The sequence below is a fragment of the Salvia miltiorrhiza genome, chromosome 2 (genome assembly GCF_028751815.1).
Source record: "Salvia miltiorrhiza cultivar Shanhuang (shh) chromosome 2, IMPLAD_Smil_shh, whole genome shotgun sequence".
Taxonomy (NCBI): Eukaryota; Viridiplantae; Streptophyta; class Magnoliopsida; order Lamiales; family Lamiaceae; genus Salvia; species Salvia miltiorrhiza.
The window spans coordinates 6,205,805-6,228,991 of record NC_080388.1 but is presented as its reverse complement, the minus strand read 5'-3'; the positions used below and the strand labels follow the sequence as shown (position 1 = coordinate 6,228,991).

The window sequence follows — 23,187 nt, the reverse complement described above, 5'->3', positions numbered from 1 at the left end:
TCAAGTTATTAATGCAAAGCAGGCTCCTAGCACAAGTATTAGCTCGTCTTCTCCCGGTCCTATGGCTATGAGTTGGTATACTTGTTCGTATGAAGTCCACCGCTACGAGGCTGGGTATATCCAATGGGAATGCTGCAGCAACGGATGGGTTAAGTCCTAATGACCCGATTGTTTCTGCCTCTCGAGAATGGACTTCGCCATTTGAAGAGCTTGAGAAAGCTTATGTACGGGACGTAATATCTCCTGCCGAGTATGAAATTGAATGCCAAAAGTTGATTGCCCATTTCAAAACGTTGTCTTCCACGTTGAAAGACATTGTACCTAGCATTGAGAGGTTCCATGATACTTACAAGATGGATTGTCCTGTAGCCATAAACTGCCTTGTGATATCAGGGGTTCCTGCAACCGTGGAGCACAGGGCGGCTGCTGCGACATCAAATAGCTGCCATTGTGGCCGAAAAGAAATAGTTTCTGCACACACTTAAGAACTCACGGAAAACTAAAAAATAAAAGAAAATACTCACCGTCGACTTCAAGGTAAAAGAAGCAAAATCAAGAAGTTCGATTGCGCCGACGATGGACGTCGTGATGTTCACCACAATAAGTTGGTTCTTGCTGTAAAATAAAAGCACCAAAAATTGAGTTTGAAAGTTTGGGAAGAAGAAGAAGAAAAGATTGACGGAAGAGTAAGATTGGTGATGGAGATCCCTAGCCAAATCCTGTGATGCGAACGAAATCCCCATTTTTCGGTGGAGATCGAAAATTTCCGAAGAAGAAGGGAGATTGTTTGATCTGCAGAAGGAAAGTAGAAGAAAAAATTTCACGGCTACAACAAGCCGAGCCGATATTGAGCGAATTTAATCAATTAAGAAGGGATTATGCTAATAAGTTCAAAACGCTGTAGTTTTATGGGTGGGACAGGGAGTGGGACAGGGTAATGGGGACAGAGGATCCGAACTGGAGATTGAGGAATTTTGAAAGTGATATTAGCATTACCTCTATAAATTTATTTACTCTATTTAAACATAATTTAACAATTTCCCTAAACTTCGTATCGAACTCGAGGGAACCCTAAATATAACTCTTTTTTGTGGAGGGAAGTAGTATCATAAAATAAAGTGATATCGCCATCTCTCTTTGACACAAACACACAGACACTGTGAGTACTCCTCTCGAATTCACTCGTTATCCAGCATCCCCACAATACAAAACACAGCTTTATCACCCATTCTCCATTTCCCACTCTCATTCGTCTTGTACAATCATCACTCTCTCTCTCTCCATACCCCACCATTCTTAACTTTTACTGCACAGCAACATTCGTCCATGGCAGAAAAATTAGGGCAGTAGAAACACAAACACACACTAATATCAGGAATTAGTAGAAATGGACATAGATAGACCCCATTTCCGCACCACTAGCACGGGTAGCAGCAGCAGCACCGCTGCCGCCACTTCCAGCGAGCTCTTCATCTGCTTCACCTCCCGCCTCTCTTCCTCTTCCATGAAACTCTCCAAATCAATACTCAGTCCCGGCCGCGCCGCCCGCGACGCCGGCCCCGCCTCACTCTCTTCCTCCCTCAGCCGCCGCCTCCGCACCAACGGCAGCCTCAAGGGCGGCCAAGCCTCCCCCTTCTTCACCACCACAGCCAAAAAAAGAGGCTGTGGCTTCGACAACCCGGAGCCCTCTTCCCCCAAAGTCACCTGCATCGGCCAAGTCAGAGTTAAGACCAAGAAGAAGGTGAAGCAGAGCCGCAGCCTCTCCAAGCGCCGGAGTGGCGAAGTGAGTTTCAGAAAGATGGAGCAATCTTGTGGCGATGCAGACGATAAGAGATATTCCAACGCGAGCGCGCATTATCAAGCGCCTCAGGAATGCCTGCCGCAGCACCGTAACCAGAGATGGGTGCATTTGCCGATCTCGATCTGCGAGGCGCTGCGGACGTTCGGGGCCGAGTTCAGCTGCCTGTTTCCCTGCAGAAGTTCTTGTTTCTCGACCAGTGAGAGAGAGAAGAGCGAGAAGAGTGAAAATGGATGCGGGGCTGTGTTTGCCCGGTGGCTGGTGTCCGTGAATGACGGCGAGGGAGGGAAGAGGAGGGAGATCGAATTGGTGGTTGGCGGCGGAGATGAGGAAGACGAGGAGGAGGAGCAGAATAGGGTTTCGATGAGGACTTCTAGAAGGCACGTGTTCGAGGATATTGAGGTTAAGGATGATAGGATTGAGTTGAAGGGGCAGAGTTTAGAGAGAGAGGAAGAAGAAGCAGCTAGAGTCAGCATTTGCATACCGCCCAAAAATGCACTCTTGTTGATGAGATGCAGATCTGACCCCATGAAAATGGCTGCTCTCGCAAACCGCTTCAGCTGGGACGCCGCCAAGAATGGAAATGAAGAACAAAATGTGGCTGATGCCAAAGATGAAGTTTTTGAGCAACAAGTTGCTGTTTCTGGGGAAGAAACAGCTGAGGAAAAACAGATCATAAATGAAGTCGAAGACAACCCGGAAATAGAAGGAGACCTCGAAGAAATTAAGGAAGAGGAACTGGAGATTAGCAGTGAGGAAATGGTTGAAGAAAAAACAGAGGAGCTAGAGATGCTAGTTGAGGAAGCTATGGTGGTAGAAGAAGAAGAAGGCGGGGAGAAGGAGGAAGAGGAGGAAGAGGAGGAAGAAGAGGAAGAAGAAGAAGAAGAGGAAGAGGAAGAAGAAGTAGAGTCGAATATGTCATCGTTTGAAGCTCTTCTCGACCAAGAAAATGCAGAGCAGTTTGAAGATTGCTGCCCAATTCAAGACGAGGAAGAAGATAGTCCAGTTTGCCATCTTTCTCCCTCAACACAATCAGATGAAGAAACTCTTCAAAGCAACGAAGCGCCGCTCCTCCTTCAAGAACCCGCCGCCGATATGGACAAAGAAGCACAAGAGTCGAGTATTATACTAAAAGAGGCAGTTTTGCTAAACCGTGAGGAAGAAAACCAGGCGGCGGCGGCGGAGACCACCGCTGATGAAGATGAAGAAGAGCAAGCAGCAGCAGCGGCAAAACCAAATGAAAATCAACAAACGCAAGAATTGGTGGTCATGGCGAGTAACAATGGAGATGAAGAAAAGAAAGAAAAAGAGAAGCCGTTACTGCCGGAATGCTTGCTGTTAATGATGTGCGAGCCGAAGCTGTCGATGGAAGTTTCGAGAGAAACCTGGGTTTGCAGCACTGACTTCACGAGGTGGCTGCCGGAGCGGCCGCGCAGGGCGCCCAAAGCCGCGAAACCCGGCGGATGCGACCACGAGCCTGTGAAAAGGCGGCTCAGCGTCGACTCCAAGCCTAAGCCTATTATCGACAAGAGTGAGCTCCACCAGCCGCCGCGGTCGTCGTGCTCTCTACCGGCCGCGGCGGCGGCGGCGTCGATGGCCACCATGATAGAACAGAAGCTGGTCAATGCGGTGGCGTACGAGCCGTTTGTGCTGACGAGGTGCAAGTCGGAGCCGATGAGGACGGCGGCGGCTAAGCTTGCGCCGGAGTCGTGTTTCTGGAAGAACGCCGTGAGGAAGCTGGAGCCGCACAGGTGCGCCGCGATGGGAGTCGGCGCAGCTGGAGTCGGCTTCTGAGCCGAGCTGAGCTGGCGTAAAATAAGGATTATTGGGAATCTTTTCGAGTTTAGAGCGTGAGTGAGAAGTGTATTGGTGCACAGTACTTTTGCTTCCAAGGCATGTTTCTTTTCTGTAAATCTTTTTTTTTTAATTTTTTTTTTCATCTTTTAAGAATTAGCTTTATGATACTCTAATTATTTTTTTAGAAAATTTTAACAGCTTTTGTATCTTCCATTTTGCTCTTGTAATGTATTAGGTGGAGGTTATCTACTTTTAGCATGAATCGCTTGTTTGTATATACCTTGTTCTTACATTAATTGTTTTTCAAAATTATTTCATATGCTTAACCCATGGACAGCAGATTCTTTGTCCCTTTTTTCAAATTTTTTTTGTGCAACGCTACTTACAAAAAAAAAGAAAGAGTTCTAATATAAATCTTTTTCCATCAAATTTTCAATTCCTTCTCTTTTTCTTTTTAATTATTTTTTAAAAATCGTTAACTTTGATTCATAATAAAATATTTAATATGAAAGTTAAATTAAAAATAGCACTTAAAAATATATATATATAATTATTTTCGCGGATTCATAGATGGGGACATTCTGTGTTGTATTGAAACATAACAAATTGGCAAGAAGATGGGATATAATTAGGCTAGATGCAATATAATACGCAATCTAGGCATGTGCCTCAATCACAATCAATATTCAGAAATTGTTTGCAATCACATGAAAAAATAATAAAATAAAAAAGATAAGAAGAATAAGATAGACAATTAGAAATTAAAATTGAGAAGAATGTGGAGGGACAGTGGACAGGCTGGGGTCTAGCAATGTGTTTGTATGTATTTGTCGATTGAAGCAAAAGGAGTTATCATAGACATGTGAGGTTCAACATTGGAAAACACAGAAGCAACAATTGCTGAATGAATAAAGATAATAAAATTGCAGTCAAATGGGGCAAAAGGCTGCCATCTCCAAAAATCAATGCCACTGCCGTTTGGCTATCTTTTGTTCATTAAAACCATCATCATATTGCATTTCCTCTTTAAAATAATGACGCTACATAATTACCAGGGATGAGTCCTTAAGACATACAGTACTTCCCCGGTCCAATAAGATATGAATTTTAATAAAAATTGGTAAAAACATTTATTTGATGATGAATCATACTCTTTCTGTCCCATAAATAACTTTCTAATTGGGAACGGCATAGATTATAAGAAAAAGTTATTAAGTATATTGTAAGTAGAGAAGAAGTATTATAATTATTATTGAAAATTGTGAAAAAATATTATACTCTCTCCGTCCACAATTTAATGCACCACATGCCTTTAAAAATCTGTCCACAATTTAATGCCCTATTCTGCTTTTTGTACCCTTTAACTCTTCTTCTTTTCCTATATTTACTACCCTTTGTCACTAATGGACCCACCTTAAAACACTTTTATCATTTTTATATTTTATACTCCCTCCGTCCACGAAAGAACTTCATATCTTTCCTTTTTGGGACGTCCACAAAAGAACTTCCTACCTATTTTGGACTATACCCACCACTTATAATCCTCTTACTTTTCACTTTTCACAACTCCCAATATTAATTATAACATCTTTTCACCACTCCCAATACACTCAACTACCTTTTATCTACTCTCAATACACTCAATAATATTTTTTCTTAAAACCCGTGCCACTCCCTCCTAGGAATCTCTTTAATGGACGGAGGGAGTATTTACTACAATTTATCACTAGTGGACTCATTCACAACACCTTAACACTTTTGTCAACTATCTTGATCACTTTAGTCAACTACCCTTATATTTCATCCATATCACCTTTTTCAGCTTTATTAGTGATGAGGGATGAGAACCTCACCAGCGCAGTCACAGGGAAAACGTTTATTTGTGTCTATATCTATGAATTTTAGACTGTGTCAACTGCGCAGGTACGTAAGCTAACCTCTTAAACCAAAGCCTGAAGAAAAGAAGCCCGCGCAGACGGTTTGACAGCGCTGCTACATTGAAGGACCATTGGAGAAGTACAGTTCAGCAGCGCAGACAGTTCGGCTGCGCAGACTTTGAAGGACCATTGGAGAGGCGAGCGAAGTTAGAGTGGTCACGTTTATCAGCGCAGAACAAAGAAAGACAACTGAAGAGGCAAGTCATTCTTCAAGATTATCAAAGATAGTTGGATGGAACGAAGAGCATGGAATACATGCGCAGACATGCGAGACTTTGACCAGCGCAGCATTGACCTGCAACACTGTGATCGTAAAGCTGCAAGTTAGTTAGAATAGAACAACCTCTTAGATAGTGACCGCCACCCATATCAGTACATGCAGAGTACGTGTGAAATGTAAAAAGATCTTCGTACCTTTTGCCCTTGTGATCCCTATAAATACTCTATGTAATCCTCTTCGGAGGCTCTCACACAATTTTAATAGAAATAGCCGATATTCTCTAAGTTTGGAGGAAGTTGTTCAGAAATTCGAATTTGTGTTTGAAGAGTTCTTGAGTAAACAGGTCGATTTCTACCTCATATATCTATGTTTAGTTTAGGTGTTGGTTTTGTGCTTTACCAATTGGCGGGCTAAGGCGTGAGTTCCATATGTTTCTGGGTTGTATTCTTTCGGTGCTTTGAGTTTTTGGACGGTGTTTACCTTGATTCTTTGAATGTTATTCGTCGTTTAAAGTGGATCTATGGAGTACGGGTAGGTTTTCAGATCGATCTTTGAATAAATGCTTGGATCTGAGTTCTTTTGATGTTTTGCAGATAAAATCTTAAGGTGACGAAATTTTATGATTATATGTGTGGTTCACAAAATCCCTGATGCGTTTCTTGTAAGTTTGCCTAGTTATCATGGTGTGTTTCATCTTTGGGAAGCCCTTATTGTTCTGTAATTATCGATGTTGCCCTGTTGCATTAGTGTGGTTTCTCTCGTGTGCCCTGCTTAGCCCTATGTTTAGCGTTTTAATCATTGTTGTTTTGACTAACGATTCTCTTGTTGGTTGAGTCGTGTGTGGTGGATGTGCTTATTATGGAGGTTAACAATATCGGTTCTCTTGGTGCTTAGTATTATTCCGTTTGGATGGTTTTCCTGGGTTTATTTCCTGGATGAATTTGGTAACTGGCGTAAATGTTCTTCGGAGTGGATCCTCTTATCCATCTATTTTCATAACAAGTCCGTACGTTTGATCTTGAAATTATGATATGGGCTGGAGTTCGTGGGTTTTCTAAGGGGCTTTATTATTCTGGGAATTCTATATGGGTCCCGTGGGCCCCAGGGTCGCAGAGTCTCAATATTAAAGGGAACATCATATTCCAGCATAGGGATGCTGCGCAGACACTTTTCCAAGCACAGTTAACTTGATTTTTCTATTTTTTGTTTATAAACAGGTACCAAACATGGGAACTAATGATCCTCAGCGAGACCGAACTAAAGAGTTATTCATATTTCATCATTATTATTGTTATTATTTCTTACGGAGTCTATCTCACTTTTCATAAGCTATGTTCTCATACGCGGATCTGGCTGATCGCCTGGAGCATGGGGAATGGTCTGCCATTGACCATTGGCGGTCTTCATATCTCTCCAAGGATAATGAGGTAGTCGAGCTGACTAAGCATTTCAGCTCTGCTGAGGAAACTATCCAACAGTAGGAGAGGGACTTGGGGGATGTTGAGGTCAAGATTTATTCTCTGGAGCATGACCTTGACAAGGTGAGAAACAAGCTCTCACCTCTGAAGGCGGCAGAGGCGGGTAAGATGGAGGCCACCCGTAAGGCGGGCTTCACCGGGGGAGGCCTGCACTTTAGGGATCATGTTTTCACGTCTGCTATGGATAAGAATTTCTGAAGACCGTAAGAGATGGTCTGATAGGGGATTATCTTTGTTCTCCTGCCTTCTTGGATAAACTCTCTGGTGCTTACGGTTTCCTGGCGAAAGATATTGGGAGGAATGCTGCTTGAGCCTTTGGGGTGAGCGAGGAGCAGATTGTTGAAATTTAACTTCGACAGTCTCATTTTGCAGATTGATGCAGTTGGTCTAAACGAGACTATGGGGGTCGACGACTCTCTTCCCATGGATCACGCCTGGTGGATGACTGCCTTTGAAAAAGCCATTGCCCATTTCGTGTGTTCCTTCCCATAGAACTCCTAGCCTCATTGCTCTTCCCTCTGGATGTCCTTACTCCTGTGGAAGAGGCAAATCGCCAGAAATAAGAGGCTCGTGCTAAGGCTTCCCAGAGTCAGGATTCCTCCTCTGCTGCGGCCGCTTGTCTTCCTGCTTTTGTAAGTCATACCTTGGAGGAGGTGGAGATCACGGACATCACCGACGACCCCGAAAGCTGAAGTGGTGAGCTCCGACACAATTGACAATATCAAGGCCAAGATCGACAATGTCAAAGCGAAGATCGATAATGTCAAGGCCAAGACTAACCAAGTCGTTGGTAATTAGCCATTGGATCGACAGTCCCGAGCTGGAACTCTCACTCCTTTTGTAAAAGAACCAATATTTTGAACTTAGGCTCTGCTTTAGAACTTATGATTTATCATGTTCAGTCTGAATCTTTGTACAGATTTACCTTGTGAATATAGCTCTTGTTATTCCTTACTGCTCTATTTTTATTGATTCTTTTAAAATTTCAAATGCAGAGTTGTTGTTTCTTTCTTCTTTTTAATTTTTTTGGTGCAAATTTATGCCTTTCCTTTATTGTTTAGACCATGGTGGGGGGTATGCACCCCTATTCCCCACTTGGTCCATGTGAGTACTTGTTTACGAACATGTATTTTATTCCAAACTCTAATTTGTAACCTTTCTTGTTGGAAAGATTTTATTATTGTCAAACAAGATGTAAATAAAGGAGATCCCATTTGTATTCAATGATATTATCCACGTTTTTATAAATCACTTTTCCTTTACATGTGGTGAGCTAAAGTTGCTTTGTTGAGTAAGCTTTGAAACTTTGAAGAATGAAAACAAAGGTCTGATCCCCTGCGGGCATTGACCTAAAGATGCTCTGCTGAGCGAACCATGAAGAGTGGTGCAGGGTTTGATCCCTCCCGGGCATTGACCTAAGGTTGCTCTGCTGAGAGCCATAAAAAATGGGACGGGGGTCTGATCCCTTGCGGGCATTCACCCAAGGCTACTCTGTTGAGAGCCATAAAGAGTGGGATGGGGGTCTGATCCCTTGCGGGCATTGACCTAAGGCTGCTCTATTGAGAGCTATAAAGAGTAGGACGAGATATAGTAATAAGAAAACGAGACATAATGTCCCTACGAATCCAAATATTTTATTAATAAACGGGTCCCCGAACTTTGTTAAAACCCCAGTGGAGAAAAAGAGTATTCGGTCTAATACATTCGAAATCATAAAGTTTCTAAATTTTCAAACATAAAATTTGCGTAAAGTACACACATTCCACGACTGAGTTAAAGGTCTTCCTTCCATATCAGACAAATGGTAAGCCCCTCTTCTGAGCACTTCTGTTACAACGAATTGACCTTCCTAGTTTGCTTCGATCTTCCCCACAGGCTTGCATGCGTCTACTCGTTTGAGGACGAGATCTCCCTTCTCAAATCGTTTGATGTTGACCTTTTTGTCATAATTTGCTTTGATCTGGCTCTTGTACGTTGCAGATATGATCTTAGCCTTTTTTCTCTCCATGTTAATGAGATCCAGATCCATCCTTCTTAATTCATCAGTTTGAATCTCGTCGTAATTTTCCACTCTATGAGAGGTCAACCTTACTTCTACTGGGACAACAACGTTAGCTCCATACACCAGAGTGAAAGGAGCCTCCCCCATAGCTATTTTTGGGCTAGTTCTGATAGCCCAGAGCACTGTATCCAGCTCCTCAACCCACTTTCCTTTGCTCTTTTCCAGTCTCCTCTGTAGTCTTTATCAGAGAATTCAGTTCGCCAGCTCTACTTGCCCATTTGCTTGAGGATGAGCCACATAAACAAATCTTTGTGCAATTTCCAATCTTTCGCATAAATCCTGCACTCTAGCATTGGTAAATTGTGTCCCATTATCATAGATCAATATCCTCGGGGTCCCATAACGACAGCAGATATTGCGCCAGATAAACTTTTCTACAGTAACATCATCGATTTTAGCCACAGCTTCTGCCTCGATCCACTTCGAGAAGTAGTCCACTACAACGATCATATAACACTTTCCTCCTAAGGCCGTAGGGAGCTTCCCTACAATATTGATCCCCTATTTGTCAAACGGACTTGAATAATACATTAAGCCCATGCCTTCCCTTGGTACATGTATTTTGGGAGCATTTCTTTGGCAGCTCCCGCACTTTTGAACATATTCTTTGGCATCCTTCATCATCTCGGGCTAATAAAATCCAGCTCTGATAATTTTCTTGGTCAAATTTTTATAGCCTGAGTGATTCCCGCAACAGCCCTGTGTATCTCTTTCAGAGCGTACATAGCCTCTTCTGCTGAGAGGCACTTAAGGTAAGGGTGAGTGAAAGACCTTTTGTATAGTTGGTCATTCATGATACAAAATTTAGCATACATAGCCCTTTGAGGCACATTTTCATCCAGGCGGGTTCCCGTTCTGAGAAAATACATTATATGGGTCCTCCAGTCTTGAGCTGGATTCAAAACCATAACTGTGGGCTCGTGAGGCTCCGCTGCCTGTATGAATACCACCTTCCCATCCTAAATCTGATCCAGTGCACTAGCCATTCGAGCCAGCATATCAACCTTCCCATTTTCGAATTTGGGTACTTGCTGTAGAACAAACTCCTCGAATTTCTTTGAGAGCGTTTTCAACTTTTGTGAGTAAACTTCGATTCGTTCCTCCCTGACTTCATAATGACCCATGAATTGTTGAGCCACTAACTGTGAATCCGTATAAAGGATCACCTTTTCAACATTCAAATGTACTAGCATTTGTAAAGCTTTGATGGTTGCCTCATACTCTGCATCGTTATTAGATATCTTATACTCCATTTTGACTGCAAATTGTAATACATCTTCGGCAAGGGAAGCTATGTAAATTCCCACTCCACCACCATCCTTAGTAATTGAACCGTCCGAGAAGGGCACCCACTCTAACAATTGCTTAGGAGTAGCAAGTCTTCCTCTTATGGATTTGACACTAGTACTCAAGCGGGTCAAATGCTTCAAAGTTTTTTCGCCACTAAAGGTCATAGTAGTAGTCAAACACAATTTTTCGAATTAGAAGAATACGCTAGGGAGCCAAAGAGAGGGGAATTGCTTAATGCAGGGCCAAATGATGTGGACTTGTTGCATTGGTGGTTAATTAAGCAAGGCCAATATCTCATCCTTGCAATCATGACGAAAGAGATCTTTTCCGTCCTGGCATCAACTGTAGCGGTCGAGCAAGCTTTTAGCGAAATGGGATACATGCTCGATGAACGAAGATCTCAAATGGCACCGCATAATCTTAAAGCCAAACTATTGCTCAAAGATCATACATTAGCCGAAGCAAGAGAGCAAGAAAACAAATGAGATGATTTGTTCATAGAGTACCCCATATCCACGACCGAAGGCGACACCACCGATGCGAGCGAGTCATCTCAATGCACCGAAGGCGAAGACTTCGACAATGACTTCGACTTCGACATGTAGAAGCCTTCATGATTATGCGTTGTCACCAAAGGTAAGACGAATGTAAGAGAACTACGTGGACTTTGATTCATTCGGGATACGTAGGCAACTTAATTATAACTTAAATGTTATAATTAAGATCAAGTCCTATTTCCTTTATTTCTTTTCTTTTTCCCAAATTACAAGTTGTAAATTAAGAGTTGTAATTTTATTTTAGCATCCAAAAGTTGCAATTTGTAAATTGTATTTATAAGAGTTGTAAGGTACAACTTTGAATTATAATTCAATATTGAAATAAAGTAATTATGCAATTTATATTTTGTTGTGTTTTTTATTTTATTAAAGCATATTTCATTTAAATACATAAAAAATTACCAAAAAAAGGAAAAAAGTAGATGGTTTTCACGGTTCGAACCGGAACCGTCGGTTCACGGTTCGAAATCGAAATCGTGAAGGTTATATTTCGATTCGATTCCGGTTCCAAGTTTTGGAATTGGGAACCGCTGGTTCCGGTTCGGTTCGAACCTGGAACCGGACCGTGGGCATCTCTGTCAGTGTGCTTAGTCCAAAGTTTGTCTTTTTTAAAAAAAAACTTTACTCCCTCCGTCCCTAAAATAACTTCCTCTTTTTCCATTTTGGGACGTCCCCCAAATAACTTCCTCTTTCTTTCTTTCCATTTTTGGAAACCTACCCCACCACTAATAATACTTTATTTATTCTTACTTTTCACTTTTCACCACTCTCAATACTAATTATAACACTTTTCACAACTTCCAATAATAATTATATCACTTTTTCTCCATTATCAATACACTTTACAATTTTTTATTAAAACTCGTGCCGTCCCCAAAGAGGAAGCCATTTCAGGGACGGAGGGAGTATTACTTATTTTTTAAATCTTATTTTCTTCATGTTAGAAAAGTTGTACAAAAACAGCGACTTTTGGTGTGGTTCGTTGATTTAAACTGAAGCGCCGAAGTGGAGGGGAAATGGCCGCCAAACTCAAAAACCCTAGCAAAATTCTCAACCCCAACTGGACTCAGCTTCAGGAGGTACTCTTCTCTTTCAATGCATTATGAATTTGTATATTTCTGTGCAGCTGTTTTTTACTCGAACTCTGTTTGGATTGTTCTTTATTCATAATCTGTGTGCGCGTGTGTTATTTGTGCAGAAGCTGAAACTCAATGGCTCCGAGAATAATTTTTCCAAGCACTCAAGTAAATCAAATACAGAAACGTCGAGAAGCATATTAGGTAGTATTGTGCATTTTTTTGTGTTTGGGGTTTACTTTATTGATTTTATTTATTCTTGTGTTTGTATGTGTGTTGTTTGTGAGGGGAACATTTTGTTAAGGTTTGAGTTACTTATTCTTCCACTTTTAGCTCACTTTATTAATTTGTTTCGGGATGAATAGGGAAGCGGAAGGAGAGGTCGAATGAGGAGTCACAAGCATCAAAACCAAATCCATTGATTCCAATTTCCTCTGACTGCAGGTTAGTTTCATTGTTGATGAAGATTGCGGTTTGATAATATTTGGATGGAATTGAGGTTACTCATAGTTGGTTCTACAAATATTTTGCTGAGTTTACTGTTGAAAGATGAAAACGAGGAATTTTTTTGGTATTATATGGTATTGAATATTTGGATCAGAATTAGTATGTGTAAATTAACTGCTGTGCTTTCTGAGCTAGAAGTATGGGAATCATTGTTTATTGTTAATATTATTATAGCAAACTGCCATAAAATTTTAAGTTCTGCTTAGGTATAGCTGCAGAGTGGAATTGTTTTCTCCTGCTTCTTGGTGATTTTCTGCATGGTGTTTTTCTTATGTTCCATACTCATATTATGCCTGGCAGTCTCACAGAAATGGTGGCTATGGATTGTGAAATGGTTGGTGTTAGCTCACTGGGGAACAAGAGTGCTCTTGGAAGAGTAACTCTGGTACTTTTTTCCTTCTTCTGCTGCTCTAACTTTCATACCATGCAATTACTATTTTGAACACTGATATGAAGCAGCATGTACTGAATCTGGTGGACAACCATGTAGCTTTTATCAAGAAGCATTAGATTGCAATAAAGTGCTCTCTGCCACTGTAGAATATCATCTTCTTTTTCTTTGGGTTGGGGTCAACGATGTAAAATTCATTGCTTGTTATCTTGTAGTTTAGTCTTGTGTTTTCCCTTGGTATATGTATCTTGACATGATGTGTTGAAATCATGGAACCATCTGCTCGCACATTACTTGTTTGGTTACTAAATCAACTTTAGTATATGGCAGGTAAACAAATGGGGAAATGTTGTATACGACGAGTATGTACGTCCGCTGGAATATGTTGTTGATTTTCGTACTGAAATAAGTGGGATTCGGCCTCGTGACTTAAAAAAAGGTAGGTAATTTTTAAATTTTGCAATCAGTTTTCAAATTTGTATTGTTTCGACGCTATTAGAATATTTTTCCTTGTTTTTATTTTTGATAAGATGCATTCAAACCTTAGTTTACTCCTGACTTGCTACTGCATCCTATTTCACATGTTATTTGTAAAGTGATTGTCATGTACATTCTGAGGAAAAAGAATTTGTTTAATTTTGGCTTTCCTTAGGTAGGTGGGGAGAGGAGGGTACTTTTGAAATTTTTGGAAATATTTAGATTTCAGAAAATGAAGAAGTTGAAGTCACACCAAACAGATGTCTTTGTGTTTAAGACTTAACCTTATTAAGAGATTGTTTTGACCATAAGCTTCTGTGATTCTTCCTGCCAATATCTTGGATTTAGTAACTTACTCTTAACTATATATCTGATTAATATTACCTAGCAAGATGTAAAGTCTATTGCAATCAGTCTAGTTCCCAAAGTTGAGTCTCTAAATTTGTTTTGCATCACAGAAAACCATTGCATCTTTCAGAGTAGTGCAACTCCATTCTGTACTTAGGGTCTGGATACCCTCACATGATCTTTCCCTTGGTATCAATTACAGATGTAAAGTCTATAAAGGGGAATGTACTGTTTAATAGGGTTTTCTCTGGAGATTGAACCCAAATAGAGTAGAGAACATATAATTACTTGTTATTGGTTACTTGTTCCTTTTTGGTTTGAAGTTGCCTTAAGCATGCAAGAACTTCTGCCAAGTTTGTGACACAGTTGTACTCGATATCAAAGTCTTACCTAAGTACCTAGTCAATGTTGTATTAGCATTCTATGTATTCTAAGAAAAATGGAAGTATGAAAGACATTTGTCGCATTTCTCTCTGAAGAGAACACAGTTGGAAAATGTATTGTGGTGAAACATCACTTTTCTCCTAGTTGTAACGTAATTAAAAGAGACCCTATTCGACATGTAAATCCTTTGAGCTTTAGTCTTTTACTCTATTCGATGGGATTTATGGATTGATCGAGATTCAAGCTGGGGTTCCTGAGTTTCTGACACCCCTTTTCCCTTTGTTCTTTAAATGTCCTTTTGCATTACGCTGGGATGGGATGTAAGAAGGAGCAACAATAGGGCAAATGGGCTTCATTTATTTTGCTTTGATTCTCCTTTTCCGCCTGCATATTTATTCCCATTTCTCTCGTCTTTGCAGCAAAAGATTTCAATGTTGTTCAAAAAAAAGTAGATGAGATAATCAATGGCAGAATCCTTGTAGGTCATGCGCTGCACAATGATCTTAAAGTAAGTATATCTCCAGACTATATTTATACCATTTGATTAATTTTTTTTAAAGGGGATTGATAATGATTCCTCATCCCCCCTATGGTGACTCGAATCCCCGAACTAGTGGTTGGAGGGTTATACCATTTGATTTTCCTAGATATGCATTTTAAGCCAATGCCTTAATGTTTTGTGTAGGCATTGCTGTTGACACATCCAAAGAAGGATATACGAGATACTGCACAATATGCTCCATTTCTAAAGTACTCTCTTACCACCCGTGTGATCTTCTTAATGAGTGGAAATTGACATGACTTATATTATTGATGTATTATTGAATAACCAGGGAAGGACGAAGTCGCTCCTTGAAGAACCTTGCAGATGAATTTCTCAGTGTTGACATTCAAAATGGCGAGCACTGTCCGGTTAGTGTTTCCCAGTTCCTCTCCAAGTTATCAGTCCAATAGTGCATTTTGGGGCGTTTGGTTTGGTGGATGTATTAAATAAGATTGATAAGCTTGATGGGATTGGAGGATGATTAAATAATTAGGTTAATAGCCGAAAAATACACGAACTATTTTACAATTTGCATATTGCACATCACCTTTAAAATTAGCTCCAGAATACACCACCTTTTAATTTTGTTCCAAATTGCACACGGTGAAAATTCCGGCAACTCTTAAGTTTGACTGACGATGACATGGACAGCCACGTGACTTTTTTTACACGCTGGCAAGCCATGTGAGCAAAACGACGTTTTGATAATTTGAAGAATAAAAAAAAAATAAAAAAAATCCTTACTTTTCCGGCGAGCCATTCCAGAATCCAACGAGCCATTCCACCACCACAAACCACCGTATTTCCTCACCTCCACCATAACCACCACCACAAAAATCAAAGAAATCAAAATATGAGAAGAAATCACGAGCATCTGCCTCTCCATCGGAACTTCTGGCCAGAAATTAAACCCGCCGCCCAGCCTTCCCCTTTCTCTAGATCCACGGCGGTAACCCTACCCTCCGCCTGCAACTCCGACGTCGACGCAGCAGCAGACCACCTCCCAATTCAGAGCCTATTCCAGGTCCCAGCGAAATTTCCCGACGACAAGAGCCCAAATTTCCCCAAATTCAGAGCTTATTTCTCAGTTCCCAGCCAAATTTCCCCAAATTCCCATCAGATATTCCTCAAAAAATCCGATCAAGAGCCCCCAAATCTAAATCGGTGGCTGGAACCCGGTGAGGCGGTCGACGTTTTACAGATGGAAAAGGACGGCGGCGGCGCGGAAATAGCAGCGCAGCAGCGACGTCTGGCCTCGATGGTGGTCGGTGCGCGTGCATCTTGTGGCGAGCGGCGTTTTACAAATGGAAAAGGACAGCGGCGGCGCGGAAATAGCAGCGCAGCGGCGACGTTTGGCCTCGATGGTGGTCGGTGCGCGCGCGTCTTGTGGCGAGGAGGGCGAAGGCGAGCGGCGGTCGACGACGAACTAGAGTGGTGGTGGTAAACTGAGGCAGGCGGCTGGTGAGGGAGGCGTTGGTTTGGGAGTGAGGGAGGCGCTGGTTTGGGAGTGAAGAGGAATTAAGGTTTTCATGATTTTTTTTTTTAAATTTAATTATACTCACTCAAAACGACGTCGTTTTGAATGCCGGTGAGTCCACGTCTGAAAATTCCGGTGCCACGTCAACACCGATCAAAGTGGTGGTCAACGCGTGTGCAATTTGCAACAAAATTAAAAGGTAATGTATTCTGAGGCTATTTTTGAAGGTTATGTGCAATTTGCAAATTTCGTGAAAGTTCGTGTATTCTTCGGCTATTAACCCTAAATAATTCACCAACCTTTGAGAGGATAAATAATCATTCAATTGGATGATTAAAGTGCGGGCCGAGTTATCTATCACCGGTCGAATCATGCAAACCAAACACCAGATTAACTTAAATTATTTTATCAATCATTCCTTATTACTCAAACTAAGTGTTTCCTTTGTTTTAACTTTTCTATCTTTTCTAAATATATTGCATTGTAGTTTATGAGGTATTGGCTTACATCTGAATAATCATATTATTTTTGCATTTGATTTACAAATCTTTGTTTTAATTAATATTTTGCTTTGGTATACTTAAGCCCTTGCTGGGTATTATTTACACTTAAAAGACAATAATCTTTAAATTATGTATTTGACCACTGTTTTTATTATTATGAAACGAGAACTTATGTTATCTTATGGCAAATGATGATAGCTCTGAATATCATTGCCTTTATTTATTATGGATCCAATTTCCTAAACGTAAATGTCTGCAAATGAAATAAAAAAATGAAGGTGCACTCTGGAAATATTAAATTTAGGATCTGTGTTATGATCTTAGGTCTGTGAGACATCTTATAATATGAGTTTTTGTATTATGAATTATCCATATCTATAAGATCATAGCTATTACTTCGTTGGAAATGCAGGCATCACAATAGTAAGCTTGACAATGAGCCTTGGACTTCCTTTAATATACTTGATTTTTGGAGGCATTATTCGCTCCGCTTGCATTTTTTTCAGGTCGAAGATGCCCGAGCTGCTATGCTTCTTTACCAGAGAAACAGGAAACAATGGGAAAGGAGCGTCAAAGATTTCAAGAGACTCAAGGAAAAACAGAAGAAACGAAAGCCCAAAAAGAAGTTGAAAGATACAGCAGAAGGCACATGATTTAAATCTCTACAGGGTAAAAGCTCAAACGCTTTGGTAAATTAAAATGTAGAAATATTACATGATTGTACCAAATATTCTTGCTTTCCTGATGAAAATGTCTGTGCAGCTGAGTTCTTTGGCAAGGTTTCAGTTTTTCGTCTGCTACAGTCCAATTTGGTTCCGCTATTTTGTTGCTCTTTTTTATTTTACTTGTTTTTTCTTATAACATATTAGGGTACGTCAGATGCACAAAAGCATATTAACTGAATATAAATATCTATAAAGACAAACTAAGAGGAATTATATTGATAATCAAAAGACAAACTACAATAGAGGAACTCTCTCTCTCCAAACGGCAATTAGCCGCTGATTTTTCAATCAAAAGATTTTAGGTAAGTCTCTCTAAAAGAGAGAGACTTCTTTTATATCCTAGCTTGACTTCTAGGGAAAGTCAATAGTAGCTTTTAAAGAAAACCAAGAGAAGCAATCCAAACATAAATTGGATTAAAACATACTCTCCCCGTCCCATGGATAATGGCTCATTTTCATTTTTTATCTGTCCTATTGATAATGGTATGTTCCATAAATGAAACTATATTCACTCACAAAAAGTTGTGGGCTCCACCACTTTCTATTACTTTTATCTTTTAATCACTCTTATTCTTAATACCTGTGCCGAATAATAATAATAAGTCATTATCGATGAGACGGAGGAAGTATTATCCTAACACTTAAGAGATACACCTTCTGTCCACAAAATTTATGCCACAATTTTCTTTTTTCGTCCGTCCACAAAAAATATGTCACATTAATTTTTAGTAGTAGGGTCCACACCATTCCAGTTACATTTAAAGTGGGACCCTTACTCCATTACCAACTTCATTCACATTTTATTAAAATCTGTGTCAAAAGCAATGTGTCATAAATTTCGTGGACAGAGAGAGTGTCACGGAGCGGGCTCGACTTAATTAAGGATAACTAAGCCGGGAAGCCGCGACGAAGGACACAGTTATCGACGACGATAGAAAGGGAGTTTCTGTCACGACCGAACTTAATTAAGGATAAATAAGCCAGAAAAACGTAACTAAGGACACAGTTATCGACGGCGAAAAAAAGGGGGTGAACAAATAATAGAGGATCGAACTAAATTTTGTTTAAAGAAGGAAAAATTTATAATACACCTGATGTTTAGTCACAAGACTCGAACAGACTTGTAGGTTCAGATAAAACTGGCTTAACTGCAAGAACATAAAACCTAAGAGTACGCAGCGGAATAACATAATCTGATTACATGTATGAAGACATGTATCCAAGAGTTCATTCATTTAACCTATGACAAAAGCTCCGCTCTTCACTTCATCTCCATCAGCCACTGCTCAACCTGCACATTTAGAAATATATGCAGGGCTGAGTACAAGAGTACTCAGTGGGCACGTATGCCTAAATATAAAAATACATGCATCATAAAACTGTAAATTTGTCATGCCATCATAAACAGTACAACAAGGGAGTTTTTGTGAAATAGGCCCAAGCTTACTAAATTCATTTGTGATTCTTAAAGTTCGTCTGATCAGACTAAGTTCTCTTGTATTCTATCATATCTGGAACTGTGTGTCGGAGAGGTGGCCACCTCTCACGAACACTTGACCGGCCAACCCGCTAGATGACTCACGGTCATTGGTGTACACTAGTCCTGGCAGGAAAGCTATCAACTGCTCAGGACCCGAATTCGATTGCATCATTGGCAAAGCCAAAGCAGATAGATATCATACTGAAATTGAAACATTTTATGGCAAGACAATACTTGAAATAACTTTAATTCAAAGATTTTTGTAACGAAATAACTTGTTCAAACGGTAGCATTAAACTTGTTCGATAGATATATAAAACTGAAATTAACAGTTAAATCATCTCATGCATTCATTCGTATAAGAGGCCTACGATACGCAGGGGATCTCTATATACGTATAGTAAAGTAATGCCCACCTGATCCTCAGTGTGGAAGAGAGGTGATCTTAAGCGGTGGTACCGTCCCGTGAACCAATTCCTATAAGACGAGTTCTTAACTCTTAGCACATATCATGGATAACAAAAACCGTTGTCTACTTGGGATCTCTAGGTCAACCTATTCCCGGACTTACAACGCAAAATCGAACTAGGGATTATGCATTTTACATACGTTAGCTTATCTTGATGCCTTATCTAGGTTAACTCACTCATTTTCATGAAAACTTTGCACAAAACATATCCCAAACTCGTCATACACATATACATAATATTTCATGAAACATCCTTTAAAACCAACTTTCAAACTTAGAAAATAATTCAACAACTTGAGCTCTTAAGGGGCTGTTTTGCAACAGACACCAATTCTGCCTCGGATCTCTAAATGAGGCTCCAAAGGACATTCTGGAAACTACACATTTCAAGGATCATTCTCCAATTTGAATCGAATGAAACAGAGTTCAAACGAGCAAGATATGTCCACTCAAAGATGGGTACTTAACAAGCAAAAATCTGGAAACTTCAGATTTCCAGATTAGAACCAAGTCAATGGGCCTTCTTTAAAAATTCATATCTCCCATTACAAAAGGCCACTGGGAACTCCAAGGGTCAATCTGAAAACTAGGGAGAGAGTGTGACACTCTCCAGTTGAATTTACCCCAAGGAGATTCATGGTTTAGGAGATATTAACATCCAAAGTTCAGTGCACAAAAAGAGTTCAAGTTCGGCAGATTCAAAGTTTAATTCAGAAAAACCTCTTTAGGCTTTACCAAAAATTCTATAAATGAACAAATAAGTTCCCAACATGTCAATGGATATTCAATATAAAAATAGGCTTGAGAATCAAAGATTTAGGTTGGCCTTTGTCACCTCAAAGTCGTAGGTTTGTAGAACCTACTGGAGGATACACAGAATAAGAACTAGACTTCAAAGAATTATACCGGGCATTTCCCTCATCCAAAAATATTGTGGCCAGTTTCAAACGAAAGATAAGGGAGTCTAGAGTATCATATTAATGTTTCAAAGGGTTTTACCGATTGAAACGTGACTTATGGCCTCCCAAAGATTGTTTACCAGAAATGCATTCCAGACGGGCAGTGATGTTTAACAATTCATAAATAAATCATAAGAGCTCTAAAAATTCTGAAAATATACCATAGTGTAGAAAACATATAAAATATGATACATAATTAATTTGGGAATTTTTGGGCACCGTTTGGACGGCTGAAATCGCCTTGCAAAATACTGCCGGAGCAGTGTGCTTATGGCAGATTCGCAGCTTTACCTCATGCACGATTTTTCACCCAATAAACTCTACCAAAATAAACATACAAGACCATAAAACATGTCCTCACACAATATAGCACACATATGAGTAACAATCCGTGGTCTTAAAGTATTTTCAGTTGAGAAGACAAAAGAAAACTCACCCTCGAAGCACAACCTTCACTCTAACTTTACGCCCTAGTTTTCCCATGCTCTCCCTTGCTTTGATACTTCTCTTGGGGCTTCAAGGGCTTCTATGGAGTGTGATAATGGTGGGAGAAGAGTCTTGGGAGTGGGGGAGATGTGGAGGGACGAAAATGGAGAGGGGAGAAGAGAGTGAGAGCACTTTCTTGCCTTAGCACTTTCTTGGAGTGAAAATGAATGGAATGGGAGAAGTTTGCAGCCACTCTTGCTTTTGGAGAGGCTATGCACGAAAATTTGGGGTAGGATAGGGTGGGGGTGGCTGCCACCAATGGAAGGTAACTTGTGGCATGCAAATTGGTAGTTCCAATGCCAAGTCATGATGGTTCTTGTCCCCTTTTAAATTTTCCTTCTTTTCTTTACTTGTAGCGTTGGCAAGCATTGAGATTGGGTGGCGTGAGTGGTGAAGTGATCTAAGAGAAGATCTAAATAAAATCCTTCAGTGTCGGTCACTCTCAGTATTAAAATACTGGTTTCGTGCTTGCTAACATCGATAAATGCTAAATTAAATCCGTAGATTCAATCCGTTCGTCATTCTAATACTTAAATTAAATCCGTAGATTTAATTAGCTTCAAAGTCGAAAATAATTCACGACTTAAGTAACAATGTGAAATAAACTCCATCTTGATAAATAACCCAACTTAGCTAAGTTGGTTATAACTCGGAAAAATAATAATTTATCGACTCAAGGATTCTCATCGCGGTCTTAAACACGCGAAGATAAATAAATGCATACTTGCTAGTGTAGTGACTCTGTCTCCAAAATACGAAATTCATAAACATAGATGAAAACATAAAACGCTTCAATTACTGGCAGATAGAAAATTTAACACACAATACTGTAATTAAAATACTGATAAAAGAGCGGGTCACTACATCCTGCCCCTCTTAACAAAAATTTCGTCCCGAAATTTGCATATCTCTACTAAAAAAAACTTAGGGTTTTTCTTCATAGTTCAAGTCTGGGCTAAGGATCATCTCTCCTTAGTGGATCACATGCTTTGGATCGTGAACGTACTTCCTGAGTGGTGATACGTGGAACAACGTTGTGGACGTTTCCAAAACTTGGCGGTAACGCCGACTTATAGGCCACTGGGCCTATCTTCTCTAAAATCTCATACGATCCTATAAATCGGAATCTAAGCTTTTCCTTGACATCAAACGTAGTTTTCCCTTGGTGGGAGATACCTTTAGGAAGACCTTGTCTCCTATTTCAAAACGTAACTCGGTTTGGCGTGAAACGGCGTAAGATCTCTGTCTATCCTGTGCCTTCTTTATTCGTCCTTCGATCTAGCGGACTATCTCAACCATCTCATCGACCATGTCTGGTCCTAAAACTTTTCTCTCACCCACTTCATCCTAGTAAAGTGGCGATCTACACTTCCGTCCATAAAGCGCCTCGTAAGGTGCCATATTAATGGTCGCCTGTTGACTATTATTGTAGGTAAACTCGATCAATGGCAGCATTGATTCCCAACTTTTTCTGCAAGCTGATCCAAAATCTAGAAGTAAATTTTGAATCTCTACCCGAAGTAATGGATATTGGTATTCCATGTAGCCGTACAATCTCACGGATGTACAATTGGGCTAGCTTCTTCGATCCATGGGTAATTGGAATCGGTATATATAAAAAAAAAGCGCACTTCGTGAGACGGTCTACTATTACCCAAATAGATGTGCTACCCCTATTCGTCTTGGGTAAACTCGTCACGAAATCCATCGCTATGTGCTCCCACTTCCATTCTGGGTGTGTCATGAGCTTCACTCATATCTCGTTTCTGAGTTCCTCGTTATGGGGAACACACAATCTTCCTTCAAAAGAACGGCGTTATCCGTTGCCTCTTGGTAGCCTCCTGGCGTGCCTGTTTGGATCTTAAGACGAACCCTTTCCAAGCTTTCGTCCGCTCTCTGGGCGCTGATGATCCTTTCTCTGAGGTCTGGGGCGGCTACCAGAGTTGCAATAATTTCTCTTGTCGTTGCCGGTGGTTGAACCACTTCTTTCTTCAATCTGTCAAAATCCTTTACGAGCGTGTCACAGCCCACTATCCCAATGACGGGTTAACCGGGGTTATGACTTGGGTGAACAATAAGAAATGGAAATAAAAAGGGGATTTACTAAATAACCAACATTAATAACAACAAACTAGTGGTATATATATATATATAACCACTTGGATAATTAACAAACGAGCCAGCCATAACGACTAAACCCCAAATGAAAGTTTAAACAAAAT

General features: G+C 40.4%; 3 protein-coding genes and 1 long non-coding RNA gene across 4 annotated transcripts; 2 read left to right on the top strand and 2 right to left on the bottom strand.

The window, feature by feature from the left end:
* Positions 1-1,100: 1,100 nt before the first annotated feature.
* On the top strand, positions 1,101-3,872 carry LOC131012838 (uncharacterized). The gene has a single exon (XM_057940825.1). It carries the CDS (start codon positions 1,388-1,390, stop codon positions 3,590-3,592), a length of 2,205 nt encoding a protein of 734 aa, XP_057796808.1. The 5' UTR covers positions 1,101-1,387; the 3' UTR covers positions 3,593-3,872.
* A 6,379-nt stretch (positions 3,873-10,251) lies between these two features.
* LOC131007902 (uncharacterized) lies at positions 10,252-10,746 on the bottom strand. The gene has a single exon (XM_057934814.1). The coding sequence runs from the start codon at positions 10,744-10,746 to the stop codon at positions 10,252-10,254; it is 495 nt and encodes a 164-aa protein (XP_057790797.1).
* A 1,336-nt stretch (positions 10,747-12,082) lies between these two features.
* LOC131012837 (uncharacterized) lies at positions 12,083-17,624 on the top strand. The gene is made up of 9 exons (XM_057940824.1): positions 12,083-12,218; positions 12,338-12,419; positions 12,581-12,659; positions 13,023-13,107; positions 13,444-13,552; positions 14,742-14,830; positions 15,008-15,072; positions 15,156-15,234; positions 17,353-17,624. Exons 1-9 carry the CDS (start codon positions 12,156-12,158, stop codon positions 17,497-17,499), a joined length of 798 nt encoding a protein of 265 aa, XP_057796807.1. The 5' UTR covers positions 12,083-12,155; the 3' UTR covers positions 17,500-17,624.
* Positions 17,625-18,629: 1,005 nt separating this feature from the next.
* LOC131012836 (uncharacterized) lies at positions 18,630-21,193 on the bottom strand. Its single transcript, XR_009097484.1, has 3 exons — positions 20,916-21,193; positions 19,468-19,528; positions 18,630-18,862 (listed from the first exon to the last, which is right to left on the bottom strand). It is a non-coding gene; the product is annotated as an uncharacterized LOC131012836 (long non-coding RNA).
* Between the last annotated feature and the right edge of the window lie 1,994 nt (positions 21,194-23,187).